The sequence below is a fragment of the Sinocyclocheilus anshuiensis genome, unplaced genomic scaffold, assembly GCF_001515605.1.
Source record: "Sinocyclocheilus anshuiensis isolate Anshui unplaced genomic scaffold, SAMN03320099.WGS_v1.1 scaffold564, whole genome shotgun sequence".
Classification (NCBI taxonomy): Eukaryota; Metazoa; Chordata; class Actinopteri; order Cypriniformes; family Cyprinidae; genus Sinocyclocheilus; species Sinocyclocheilus anshuiensis.
Window position 1 is genome coordinate 124,506 of NW_015557086.1, and position 13,754 is coordinate 138,259.

The window sequence follows — 13,754 nt, forward strand, 5'->3', positions numbered from 1 at the left end:
TTGACCCAACATTGGGTTGAAACAACCCAGCATTTTTTAGAGTGTACCTTAAAAAACTTGAATAAATAGTAAATGAACATTTTCTAACAAAAAGTGCAAAGTAACAAGTAGAAAAATAAAGAATTCACAAATAACTTGAATGGAGATTATTCCATCTACAGGTTTTTTTCCTGACCTTCTTTTCTCTGTAAATGAAGGGTGCACACTATTGCTGAAAAACACAATCACTACTTTGCAGTCAGATGTCCATATGCACAAAGGCACAAATCCCTAAACAAGATCATATCTGCAGATGAATCTTTTTTTGTAGTGCTAGGTAGCAAGGGATCTTTGGCAAGAGTCTTGACTTTGAGATATCATGACACCAGACAATAATTCTTTATAAATGAAACACAAATTTTATTGACTATTCTGGATTACCTTAAAGCTAAACTAAAGCACACATACATACACACACACATACATACATACAGATTATTAGAATGAGAGTTGACGAAGTTCTTATGAAGTTTCAAACTTCTAACACTCGTTTTGGCTGGGAGTGATTAGCAAACCTCATGATGACTGATAAGGGCATATCAGTGTCCGTTCATGTACTAGAAATCCCTACAGAGGTCATGTACATATATTGTGCGATAAGTCGATATATTGATTATTGCGACAGACCTAATGGAAGTGTTGCACTCAATTTCGGATCTGTGGGCAGAGTTTGCCACGAATTTTAACTGGCTTCTTGGAATCGATATTGATATTCGAGACTTTAAGGGGCTTTCAGAAGTAATTCCACTGGCCCTGATTATAACAGTGTTTGCCAACTAGAGTTTTAAAGTTTGTGAGTCACTGGAGCTTGTTTGTGTGCTACTCATCACTATGATGCTAGGATGGTTTCCAGGGCATTGCTATGCAGTTGCTATGTTTTGTGTGGTTGCTACCGTAGGTGGTTGAGAGAATATTCTGGTCTCAAAGCTTTGAAACCTGGATTCTAGTTGAAGTTGGATTTTGTTTTCTGGTTGAAAATACACAGATTGTCTGTCTGTCTGTCTCTTTTTCTGTCTCTCTGTCTGTCTGTCTCTCTTTCTGTCTGTCTATCTGCCTGTCTCTCTTTCTGTCTCTCTGTCTATCTGTCTGTCTCTCTTTCTGTCTCTCTGTCTGTCTGTCTGTCTGTCTCTCTGTCTCTCTTTGTCTTTTCACATTTATTTATGTATTTATTTGAATTGTTTAAAAATGCAAATGAGGCATTATCTATTTAAATATGCATTAATTTTACATATATTTCCAGAACAGAAATTTGAACATTGGATAAAACCAAGTTCAAAATTCTTGTTTCATATTGTTGATAGAAATATCTTATATATTAGATATTAGAGAATATATTAGATATTAGAGATAAACGTTTTTACTGAAACAGCTGTCAACAGGCAAAAAAAAAAACAAAACAAAACAAAAAAATATATATATATATATATATATATATATATATATATTCACAATGTTTTTCGGAATAAAATGTTATTTACATTAGGCAAATAATATATAAACAAACTCTTCTCTAAAACCTTCATAATATAGACAGGAATAAAAAAGATATATATATATATATATATATATATATATATTCACAATGTTTTTCGGAATAAAATGTTATTTACATTAGGCAAATAATATATAAACAAACTCTTCTCTAAAACCTTCATAATATAGACAGGAATAAAAAAGTTTGGTGCAAGTGCTGCTGAAGTGGCTCATTTTGAAAAATGGCCTTTAAAGATGTGTATTATAATGGAAATCTACAAACACAAAGAGATAAAGTGCAATAAAAGAAACACTTAATGTGCACATTGGTTGTTTTCTTTCCTCTAGTCTGAAAGAAGACGTTACAGAAGCAAAATAACCCAAAAATGACCAGTATCTTGCCTGATAGCTATAGCAACGGTGGCAGTTTTTCCAGTGAGTTTTTAGGCGGTTTTTAGAGCAGCTGTTGTTGTTTTTGCTCTGAAAGTCCCGCCTAAATAAGAGGCATGGAAATTATGCACTTTAAAGTTTGTGATTGTCCGATGCAGCTGTCATCAGTATGTTAACAACATTTTCGACAGCTGAGGATCCAATTTACAGCTGCGCTCTCGTTCCACCCCATAGAAGAGAATTACAGGTGAATTTGATGCACAACACATTTCATCAAGGAGAAACATATATTAACGGCGTAGCGAAACACAGCAAGTATTATTGTGCACAGACATCTGAAATCTCGATAATAGAAATGGGATTGAATTAGACCTTAAAGTGCTGCATGAAGAGCCCAAGTTAAAGCTTATTCGGATTTCTGTCTTTAATGTGGATGAAGGAACTTCCGCTCCCACACACACTTATCTCTGTGGCATGGTGGGGTGGGTCTGTCTGGTTTAAGCCAGCTGGGTAATTGAAATGGCATCTTATTACCATGTGAAATAGTTTATTGTGAACTCTCAGGATAGAATGACAGATGAAAATGAATGAGCGTTTCTCGACGAAGAGAAAAGGACTGAGTTATGATTCTTATGGGAGCAGTTGTCAAGATCTTTTTCTCCTGAGAGAAAGACTGACACATCAGTGATATTACATTAGTCACGGCGCTGTGATTTAGTCTTCACTTCAGACCTTTTTGGGGAAGAAAGGTAGAAAGATGATCAGTCTCAGATGATCTGATCGCAAGTGGTCACTCTGAGATGCTGATAGCGGTGTCCAATTCGTGAACGAGCAGATTCTTTTCAATTAACCTGTTAAATCGATTCGCAAATCGCACTGAATGGTTCATTCATGAATTAGAATTGGACCAATGGGGTTGCAGCTGTTCTCGAGTCAACGACTCACTGATTCAAATGATTCAGCCAGAGCATGTCTCCAATTTCTTTTTAAAGTTCTTTTTAAAATGTTACACACACATTAAAATAAAAATGATAAAATAAACATTCATCAATCAGTACTTTTTACTTTTAAGACTTAAGTACATTAAAATCAAATGCTTTTGTACTTTTACTTGAGTAAAATTGAAAAGGAGTACTTAATAATTTTACTGGAGTAATACTTTATTAAGGTATCTGTACTTTTACTCAAGTACTTGATTTGTGTACTTCGTCCACCACTGCTGGCGACACATGGTAGTTGTGAACAGATCACTCAAAATATATCACTCAAAATATCTTAATATTATATAAACAAGTCTTTCCACTCCTCGCAGAAAACAGATTAGATATTAAAGTGATGTGTTTAAGACAGACAATAGACTATTCTAAGAAAAGTAACTGATGTGCAGTGTCAACCATTATTCATTTCCACGTTCCTCGAATTTCAAAATGCATTATTTGTAAAAGTCATCGAAGTGATAGACGAAGCACTTTTGGCCGTCCGCTAGTGTGGCTCTCGGCCAGGATCAGTCCACAGTAATATAGAGTCTGTCGAGTAAGTGTTTTTCCATTTCTGCTCAGCCAAAAAATGCTGCGAGCATGAACTCTGGATGTGTAGGTCATTCTAAATGTCATGGTATGTGCATGTACACATGATGCTGAGCGTGTTTGTCATGTTTTAATGGTTCATTCGGATTGTGATAAACACACACTCTCTGAGTGCCGCTTCAGTCCAGGAGGTGAGATGGTCAGTTTGGCCTTGAGAAAATGCTCGACGGCACATTTTCCTGTTGTTCTTGGCCGTGATATTGATGAAACAGGACACTCTATAAAAAGCGACACTAGCGAAGCCTTCGTGAGCTCAGCTCACTCAATATTCACTCTTTCTCCCTCAGGGCTGCATTTATCTCTCCTCTGAGGAGTCTCGCTCTCATCGCTCTTTATCTCACTGGGACATTAAGTGTGACAAATCCAATTACGGCTCGCCTCGGTAATTAGCATTAGTGCCGATGTTTATGATTGTCATTTATTTACCAGACCTAAGGTGCAACAATATTGTAAGCGTACGTTAAACCTGTCGTTCACTGTGAATAGCTGCTCTAAACGTTTCTGCATAAACCCTGGTGATTTACGGCACCTGAAACGCATCGCATTTATGATATCTGCCTTTTCTTGATGCATTGTGCTCCTGTGAGAGAGACACTCACCTGCTGAGACTCATATGAGCCCTTAGAGAGAGAGAGAGAGAGAGAGAGAGAGAGAGAGAGAGAGAGAGACTGTGTTGAGATGAAGGTTGTGTGGGAGGCTCAGGTCAATGGCAAAAACTGTTGCATTTGTACATGAAGTGCTGCATTCTGGATAGACTTTTGCTCTTTGACCTGCATAGATGTGAATCTGGTATACAAATGAATGTTTTTTTTATATGTTTTTTATTTTTGTATTTTGACATTTTCAAATTTCAATGCCTGCATTCTTTGATATATACATATTATTTTTGGATAAAAGACCCAAGGTGCATATCCATCCATCCATCCATCCATCCGTCCGTCCGTCCGTCCGTCCGTCCGTCCCTCTGTCCATCCGTCTGTCCAAACATCCATCCGAACATCCATCTGAACGTACGAACATCCGGACATCCATCCGAACATCCAACCGAACATCCGAACATCCATCCAAACATCTGAACATCCATCCATCTGAACATCCGAACATCCAACCGAACATCCATCCAAACATCTGAACATCCATCCGAACAACCAACCGAATATCCATCCGAACATCCATCCGAACATACATCCAAATATCCGAACATTCATCCGAACATCCATCCGAACATCCATCCATCTGAACATCCGAACGTCCAACCGAACATCCATCCAAACATCCATCCAAACATCTGAACATCCATCCGAACATCCATCCATCCCAACAACCGAACATCCATCCGAACATCCAAACGAATGTCCATCCGAACATTCATCAGAACATCCAACCGAACATCCATCCATCTGAACATCCGAACATCCAACCGAAAATCCATCCGAACATCTGAACATCCATCCCAACATCCGAACATTCAACCGAACATCCATCCGAACATCCATCCAAACATCTGAACATCCATCCGAAAATCCATCCAAACATCTGAACATCCATCCCAACATCCATCCGAACAACCAACCGAACATCCATCCGAACATCCGAACATCCGAACATCCATCCGAACATCCAACCGAAAATCCATCCCAACATCTGAACATCCATCCCAACATCCAAACATTCAACCGAACATCCATCCGAACATCCATCCAAACATCTGAACAGCCATCCCAACATCCATCCGAACATCCAACCGGACATCCATCCATCCGAACAACCAACCGAATATCCATCCGAATATCCGAACATCCGAAAAATAAAGTGTCTGTCATTGTCTTTTGATAGGTACATTTGTTTTCTGCTTTAGTTCATCTTTCTATCTTTCTCTCTAACTTTGACTTTCTCAGCAAAATCAGATTGATCATCATTGATAATCTGCTGGTAACGAGCCAGAGTTTAAATGAGTTTTTAATGTGCTGATTTTAAGAGGCAGGAGAAAAGATGTTCGAGTGAGAGTCAGTCATCAAACAGACCTCATCGAGCTTACCTGCTCTTATATTTGCACCTAAAATAAGTTATTTTATTTTTCCATAATAATTATTTTTTCCTTTTTTGTGCTGTTGTGTTTACAAATTTGATATGTTATGATTGATTGTTTTTTAATTGGATAAAGTCTTTTCATGTGCCAAAAAGCTGTTTTTCCACAATGTCCGTGCTGATTCGTATGCAGAAATTTTTGTGCAACTTTTTTGAGTTTTATTTAATTTTATTTATAGTACTTACTTTATGTTATGATGTCCTCTCCAGACTGCCGTGACATCCTGTTACCCATGATGCTTCGGGAGCTGAGCGGGGCGTTGGCCGTGGTGGGGGAGGGGCTTCAGGATGAGAAGCGCAACAGCGTCGAACTCCTCAACAACATCCTGGAGGTGCTGAGCCGCAACGACGTGGTAAGAGCCAATCAGAGAGCAGCACACTAATACACCAGCCAATCACAGCACAGTCAGTGGATTCCAGGAGAAATTTCATTCTATTCTACAACTATTGATTAAAATGAGTTAAATCTGATTCAAAATTGATTTAAAAAAGTGCACTAAAATTACAATAAAATATCAAGAAATACTTATTAGAGTGTGTTATCATGTGTTGTAATCCAAATTTATGTACGACTTTGATAATCCGACATCAAATGTTCTTTTTTCACTTTTTAATTAGGAATTTAGAAGTTTCTGAGATTCTGAGGATTCAAATCTTCCAACTTTCTGAGAATTATGATTATTATTTGAAAACTGCATTTAATCAAACGCACACACTCACTTACCTAGATGTAAAATCTGAGTGGGTTTTTTTAATTACTAAAATGGCTGCGGATTACACTCGGGTTCTTTGAAGTCTGATACTCTAATCTCACTTTCCAAACGCTGATGCGCTTAGACACTGAGCTTCCTGAACTTCCAGTGAAACGGCAAGAGAGGGAGGTAATGAAGGAGGTCAGGACACCGCCTTGTGTTTATCAGCGCTGTCTGTTTGTGTGTGTGTGTGTTTAAATCAGCACTTGCACTGCTTCCTCTTAAAGAAAGGCTCTGGGTTCAAAACAAGTGAAGATCTATTCAAAGCATCTGTGGCATAATGTTCATTACTCCAGAAAATAATTTCATACTTTTAAAGTAGTACGTATGCTTCCATAGAAGTCTGTGGAGTTATTAATATTTTATATAATTTATGTAATTTTAATTTTACATTTTTATATACATTTAAAATTCTATATAATTTTAAATATGTGTGTGTGTGTGTGTGTGTGTGTGTGTTTTAATATATTATATAAATATATAAAAATATATAAAAATATAATAATATTAATATATACATTTTTTATATAAATTAAAAAATTATATAAATGAATGTTATTAAGAATTGTTCTTATGTTTTAATATTTTCATGTTTATACAATTATATATAATTTTAAATAGTAATACATATTAATAAATATGATTTCGATACATGTAATAATTAGATTTTGTTATTATAACATGGGTATACATCAAATTTATTGAGGAGATATATATTTTTAAAATGTAATATTTTTAATATATAATTTTATAAAATACATTATATTGGGTATATATTCAAATCTTATAATAATGAATATATATATATATATATATATATATATATATATATATATTGTGTGTGTGTAAATATATATATCATCTTAAAATTTAAAATAAATACTATATACATGCATTATATAATTTTAAATATTATGATGTTTTAAAAATATTAAGACAATAATAATAGTATTTATTTATTTTGAAAATTGTAAATAATTTTAACAGTGGGACTGCTTTGATAGACAGACTTCTAGTTATTCATCAAAATCTTTCATTTTCAGTGAGAATCAATCAGTCATGGCACAAATGCTAATGAAACAGACCAACCTTCAGTGTTTACACTTTTCAGGAAGTCAACGCATGAATATTTTAAATATAGTTGACTCTGAATATTACAAGCGTCGAGTTTTAACATTGAACTAATGACACACTTCACCTTTAACTTGTACTGAAGCATACATGTCTTTTAAGAGCTGTTTGTGTTTAAGCGGAGAGGCGAGGTGAATGGGTCAGACCCGTCTGATTATATGATGATGAACGACTGATGAGAATGATGGAGTGCTGAAGAGAGAGCAGAATGAAGATGTGATGGGGTCATGACCTCTTGTCTGCTCCTTTAACAGGATTCAGAGAGCGTTTCACAGTTCAAACAAACAGCGATGGAGAGAGAGACGTGTGAGGAAGACGCTCGCTCTCCTTCTCTCTCTCAGGGCATGTTTCAGGCTGCGGTTTGAATTAAACTCTCGGAGAGCCTTCAAAACATTATTCACCTCAAACGATTCTTCTAAAAATACAGATGAGAGAAAATCTGTGAGAGCGAGTGATTGTAGAGCAGCACACAAACATTACGGGATGGGAAATAAGCTGTCTAGGTATTCCTGAGTGTGTCGTTTTGACTCTATATTGTGACTGGATGAGCTGCGTTTAGAGCCTTTATAAAATGCAGATAAACACACCTATTTGAAGATGAGAGGATGCTTAGCAACCATAAACATCCTGCTAATATATAATGAACTAAAGCTATAATCAACTAATGTCCATGATGGAACATACATCGTATTTCATCCCAAAATCACAAGACATCAGCGTTCAAAAGTTTGGGGTCGGTTCGATTTTGTGATATTTTTGAAAGAAGTCTCTTCTGCTCACCAAGGATACATTTATTTGATCAAAAATACAGTAAAATCAGTAATATTGTGAAATATTATTACTATTCAAAATAACTTTTTTTTTATTTGAATATATTGTAAAATGCAATTTATTCCTGTGATGCAAAGCTGAATTTTCAGCATCATTACTCCAGTCTTCAGTGTCACATGATCCTTCAGAAAACATTCTAATATGCTGGTTTGCTGCTCAAGAAACATTTCTGATTATTTAATGCTGAAAACAGTTGTGCTGCTTCATATTTTTGTGGAAACTGTGATACATTTTTTTTTCCATGATTCTTTAATGACTAGAACGTTTAAAAGAACAGCATTTATTTGAAATAGAAATGATAAATGTCTTCGTCACTTTTGATGAATTTAATGTATCCTTGCTGAATAAAAGTATTAATTTCTTTTAAACCCCAAACATTTAAATGGTTGTCTATAAATGAATATACGAAATGTAAACAATCCTAACAATATTTAAATTCATAAATATATAATTTTTTTTCTTTAATGCAACATTTTACTTTTGAGTTTGAAGTTCATTTCTGTGATGATTTCATTAGATTCTTATTACTGTAATGACTTTTAATTTAAATCAGCATAACCTATAGACAACACATCAAATACTTTAGAATTTAAATGTTTATCATTGTTTTTTACACATTACGTTATTGTTTTGGGCAAAAGTTAATGTCATGAAAATAACGATTTAATGCGAAAACTTTAAAATAGGCTTTGTTCGTTCTTACTTAAATAAAATTAAGCCTATTTAAGAGTTTTTGCTTTAAATCATTATTTTCATGACAACATTTGCCCCAAATATTGGGATAAAATAAAGTATGAGCTGGAGATGCTCTTGCCAGGTGTTGTAAGATTCACGAGTGTGATGAGAGACCGGTGAGGGAGCAGTTTTTGAAAGAGTAATGGAAACTGTACTGTATGACAGGCCACAGGTGCCACAGATATTTGCGTCCACACACACACACACACACACACACACACACACACACACGTTGTGTTTCCATGTTTTATGGGGACATTCCATAGGCTTAATGGTTTTTATACTGTACAAACTGTATGTGCTATTGCCCTACACCAACCCTACCCCTAAACCTGCCCCTTACAGGAACCTTTGTGCATTTTTACTTTCTCAAAAAAACTAATTCTGTATGATTTATAAGCTTGGTTCCTCATGGGGACCTCAAAAATGTCCCCACAAGGTCAAAATGTACTAGTATTACTATCCTTGTGGGGACATTTGGTCCCCATAACGTGATAAATACCAGGTACACACATACACACACACACACACACACACTCCACAGGGATTATAGGTGTACCTGATTAAGACATCATCCACTGACCACTGAGAAAGAATGAGACAGATGAGAGACTGATGATAAAGGAGGAGAGAGAAAGATACACAGAGAGAGAGAGAGAGAGAGTGTTTGTGTCGACAGCTGAAGTGAAGAGCTGTTGACGCCGAGAAACACAATATGAAATGAAATACTGCATGTAGAGATGAACAGATGTTTCTCTCGCTCTCAATCCCTCACTTTATCTGCCTCTGCGTCATGAAATTAGTGTGGGGGTGGTAAACACACACACACACACACACACACAGACGAGTCATTTTCCTGTAGGCTGATTCTCACACACAGACATAAGATGTTTGTGATGAAGGGTTTTAATCATCCATGTTTGCACATCAATGATGTCGGCTGTTCAGAAACTTAACCTGCTCTCTCATGAGAAGGAAGTAGGAGAGAGACTAATACCACCAGCCATCCAGTGTGCTTTTAGTATTACTTGTATACTATTATAGTATTTATTAATATTTGAATTAGCTTTTTGTTTTATATTTTCAGTTTACATTTTAATTTAAGTTTTAGTTATTTTGTTATGTGCTTATGTGTTTTTAAAATATGTTTTATTAATATGCTTTAAATGTTTTATAGTATATTTTATATATTTATTATATATTAATATATTTTTTATTTCAGTGTTGGTTTCAGTCATTTTGGTACTCAGTTTAAACTTATTTTAGTTAGTTGCCAATGCAGTATTTTGTTATTTTAAACATTTTTTTTTAACTAAAAGTATTCAATTTATTTATTTTGTTATGTGCTTATGTGTTTTTAATACATTGTTTTAATACTTTGTTGTCAGATTTGAGTTTAGTAATTTTAGTACTGTTTGAGACTGAGTTTTTCATCTGTTTATATTTTATTTAATCTTAATATCACTTACTGAAAATATTATTTATTTATATTTTTAAAAGTTTTAGTTTTAGTTAACAATATCAACACTGTGATGATCGTGCTGCTCATAAATGCTGTCTGACCGGATTCAAGGTTACGAAGAGAAACATTTTTCTTTCTTTGAAGTAACATGCTGAATTGTGCAGGATAAAGCCAGAAACATGTATTAAGATTTAAGTTGACTTTAAAGGACTCCACATTTTTAGAAATGGGCTATTTGTTGGGTCCAGATGGGTTTTCTCATAATATATATATATAAATATTAAAGTGCCCCTATTATGCCTTTTCAAATATTAGCTGTATGTGAACATAAACTATCTGCAAAGTTGTGAAGCCGACAGTGCACGATAAATAAAGTTACTGTCTATCAAAAAAAAAGAGTCGGCTCACAATCGCCTAAACAAGTCGTCAGGAATTCGAATCTTATTCTGTGATGGCTCTACGTCACGAAGTAACACATTTGCATAATGCCAGCCCACGTTCTTCGTGGCCAACTTGCCCGCCCACAAACAGTAACATTTCCGTGTGATTAACATCATGTCGAGAAGACGCTGTATCCTACGCCGTGAGAGTAAATTTGTTTATCACATCTTATAATTACCACAAACTTGTTAACACTTGACACTTACTACCACCGAGAAACGCCCTGCTCCAGTCGTGCTTGCGAATCAGTCTGTTGTCGATCAGCCAGTTCAACCATTTCATCATCAGACTCCGGCTCGAATTGGTAAGGTACAATCGATACCATCTTTTCTATTTATTGACAAGTCTCCAGGGCTGTCATTCCGTCATGGCAATGGGGGTTTCGTTTCCAACACGCGCTGTACGCGGTAGACCAATCCAGAGGGAACGAGACGCTGTGTCGAACGCTTTGGGGAATGCCCTCGGCGAGACACCGTACTGAAGCCTGTGTGAAATCAGTCCAATAGCGAAGCGAGCCGTCACGAGCGAGGTGACGTAAGCAGCCAGGAAGCATAAAGGCACATCTGGCCAGCGCGCCTGTTAGCTTCTGCGGAAGCGAGCGCCTGCAGGGATGCAGGGAGTATGGCAGGGAGACGCAGCGTCTCGTTCCCTTTGGGGAACCATGGTTACATACGTAACCTCGAGACGTTCCCCTTCAGGAACTCGAGCTGCGTCGAACGCTTTGGGAACGAGAATACCCACTGCGCCATACGAGCAAGTCGCTGTCTGGTGTGTATCTGGCGAGCACATCAAGACGAAAGGACTTGGGACCCTGGAGTAGACGCCAGGTCGAGACTGTAAAACCGAATGAATGTGTGCGGGGAGGACCAGCCTGCCGCTTCAGTACGGTGTCTCGCCGAGGGCGTTCCCCAAAGCGTTCGACGCAGCTCGAGTTCCTGAAGGGGAACTAACGTGTTTTTTGAACTTGCACGCATGTAAACCTGTTTTAGGAGACTCATAAAACAATATTAGCAACCTTAAAAATGGCATAATAGGGGCACTTTAAAAAGAAATGAAAGGCCTTTAGTTGACATCACACACACACGCCTACTGTAAGCATTACCTCATCATATTGTTTCGCACTGCTCTTTTCTATGCAAATGAAAGTGAATATTGACCAAGAGCTGTAAATGTCCACAAATGACAAAAAGCAGCATGAAAATATCATGACTTGTGACTGACTTGTGTATGTAATCAAAACCTTCTTTTATGTTTATGTAAGAAATCAATTCAAATTTAAATAGCTATTTACTGAAAACCTTAAAAATCTTGCATAACACCTGTGGTCGCCATTCACCTCCATTTGTATTGAAATATCTGGTTATGATGATAGAATTTACATTTCGTGTCTGCTATTCATCTAAGATATAGCTTATAAACAGGGAACGCTGAGGTGAGAAACTCAAGAGTCATTCTGTGTGGTTGTGTTTTAATTGGGCGACTTAATGAGAAAATCTATGACCGTTTAAATGCAGCGCTAGAATACAAATAACAAGCTTTTTGTCTCTTTCTTTTCCAGGGAGACACATTTCAGCACATTCAGGACATTGTGTCGTCTCTGCTGAGGACGATAAACTGCACAGTCATCACGATGGGCCGAGAACACACTCTCATCGTGAGTTTAAACCAGTAGATCCTCTCCATTCATTGTCCTTTTCTCTCTTTTAAGTCAAACGTCACTATTAATATTGCTCATATTTAGTTAATGATGGAAACAAAGGCCAGATCTGGTATTTTGAGGTTAACTATATCACCAGACCAGAAACATTTATTGCATTAAAATACACAATTTTATTGATGTCATCTTTAAATATCTCATTTACAAACAAGGAAGGAGGAAGAAGAAGTGCATTGTGGGAAATGTAGTCTTAGACTATCAGAATATTGGCGTATAAAAATACATTGATTGTAATATTTGTTATTCTATATATATATATATATATATATATATATATATATATATATATTTTGAAGTCTGGACATGAGTACAGGACAGATACGGAGCGGAAGACGTGCGTTTGAACCAGTGTGTGTGTTAAGTACTCTAGGAAGCAAAAAGTGTTTATCTGATATAAAAACTGATATAAAAATATGTCAGTGTTTTTGAATTCATTGATCATAATGAATCTAAACATTGAAGCTACAATGTCTGTGAGAACATCAAACATTTACACATTAAATTCAGTAATATGTGTTTGTGAGGAAATTAGCAGTTGCATCCATATTGCATTAATGGGACGTTCATGTCATGGTGAAATTACCATAATTACCAGTTTCTAAAACCTGCCCATGTTTTTGTCGAACTCACAAATTACAAGTCAGAAACTCACAATTCAATGAAAACTAAGTACAATTGCAGACAAACAACAGCTGCTGTACCTCTACACATATATTATCTTTACTATTGTTTTATTATTGCTGATGTTTCCAGATGCACATTCACTGAGAATATGGAGGTAAATGAATGTAGTGATTATTATTTTATTTTTTTTTACTTTCATCATGAATAAAGCTGCACATGCAGCTATTATAGTGTTATGCGGCAATTTTCAGTGTTGCCATAGAAATGAATAATTCCTGATTCTGAGAAACTGAACAATTCTGAGTAGAATCTAATTTAGTGATTATGGTAATTTCGAGACATGAACGTAGCAATAGGAGCCATTCGCATACATTTGAAAATGGCCCAAGGGAACCGAATGTGATACGTTTGTTAAAAATGTAACTTTTAATTTGACACAGCGTATTACAAATGCATGTTTATGTAAATCGACCAACTAAAAAATG

The 13,754-nt window shown here is 36.1% G+C and overlaps 1 protein-coding gene across 2 annotated transcripts in view; it reads left to right on the top strand.

Moving 5' to 3' along the window:
* LOC107677012 (dedicator of cytokinesis protein 2-like) overlaps nt 1-13,754 on the top strand; it is a 117,484-nt gene that overhangs the window by 44,472 nt on the left and 59,258 nt on the right. For both annotated transcript variants that reach the window (XM_016471791.1, XM_016471790.1), the window contains exons 25-26: nt 5,787-5,929; nt 12,487-12,582. In XM_016471791.1, coding sequence (XP_016327277.1) covers nt 5,787-5,929; nt 12,487-12,582 — 239 coding nt within the window. The remainder of the gene's footprint in view (nt 1-5,786; nt 5,930-12,486; nt 12,583-13,754) is intronic.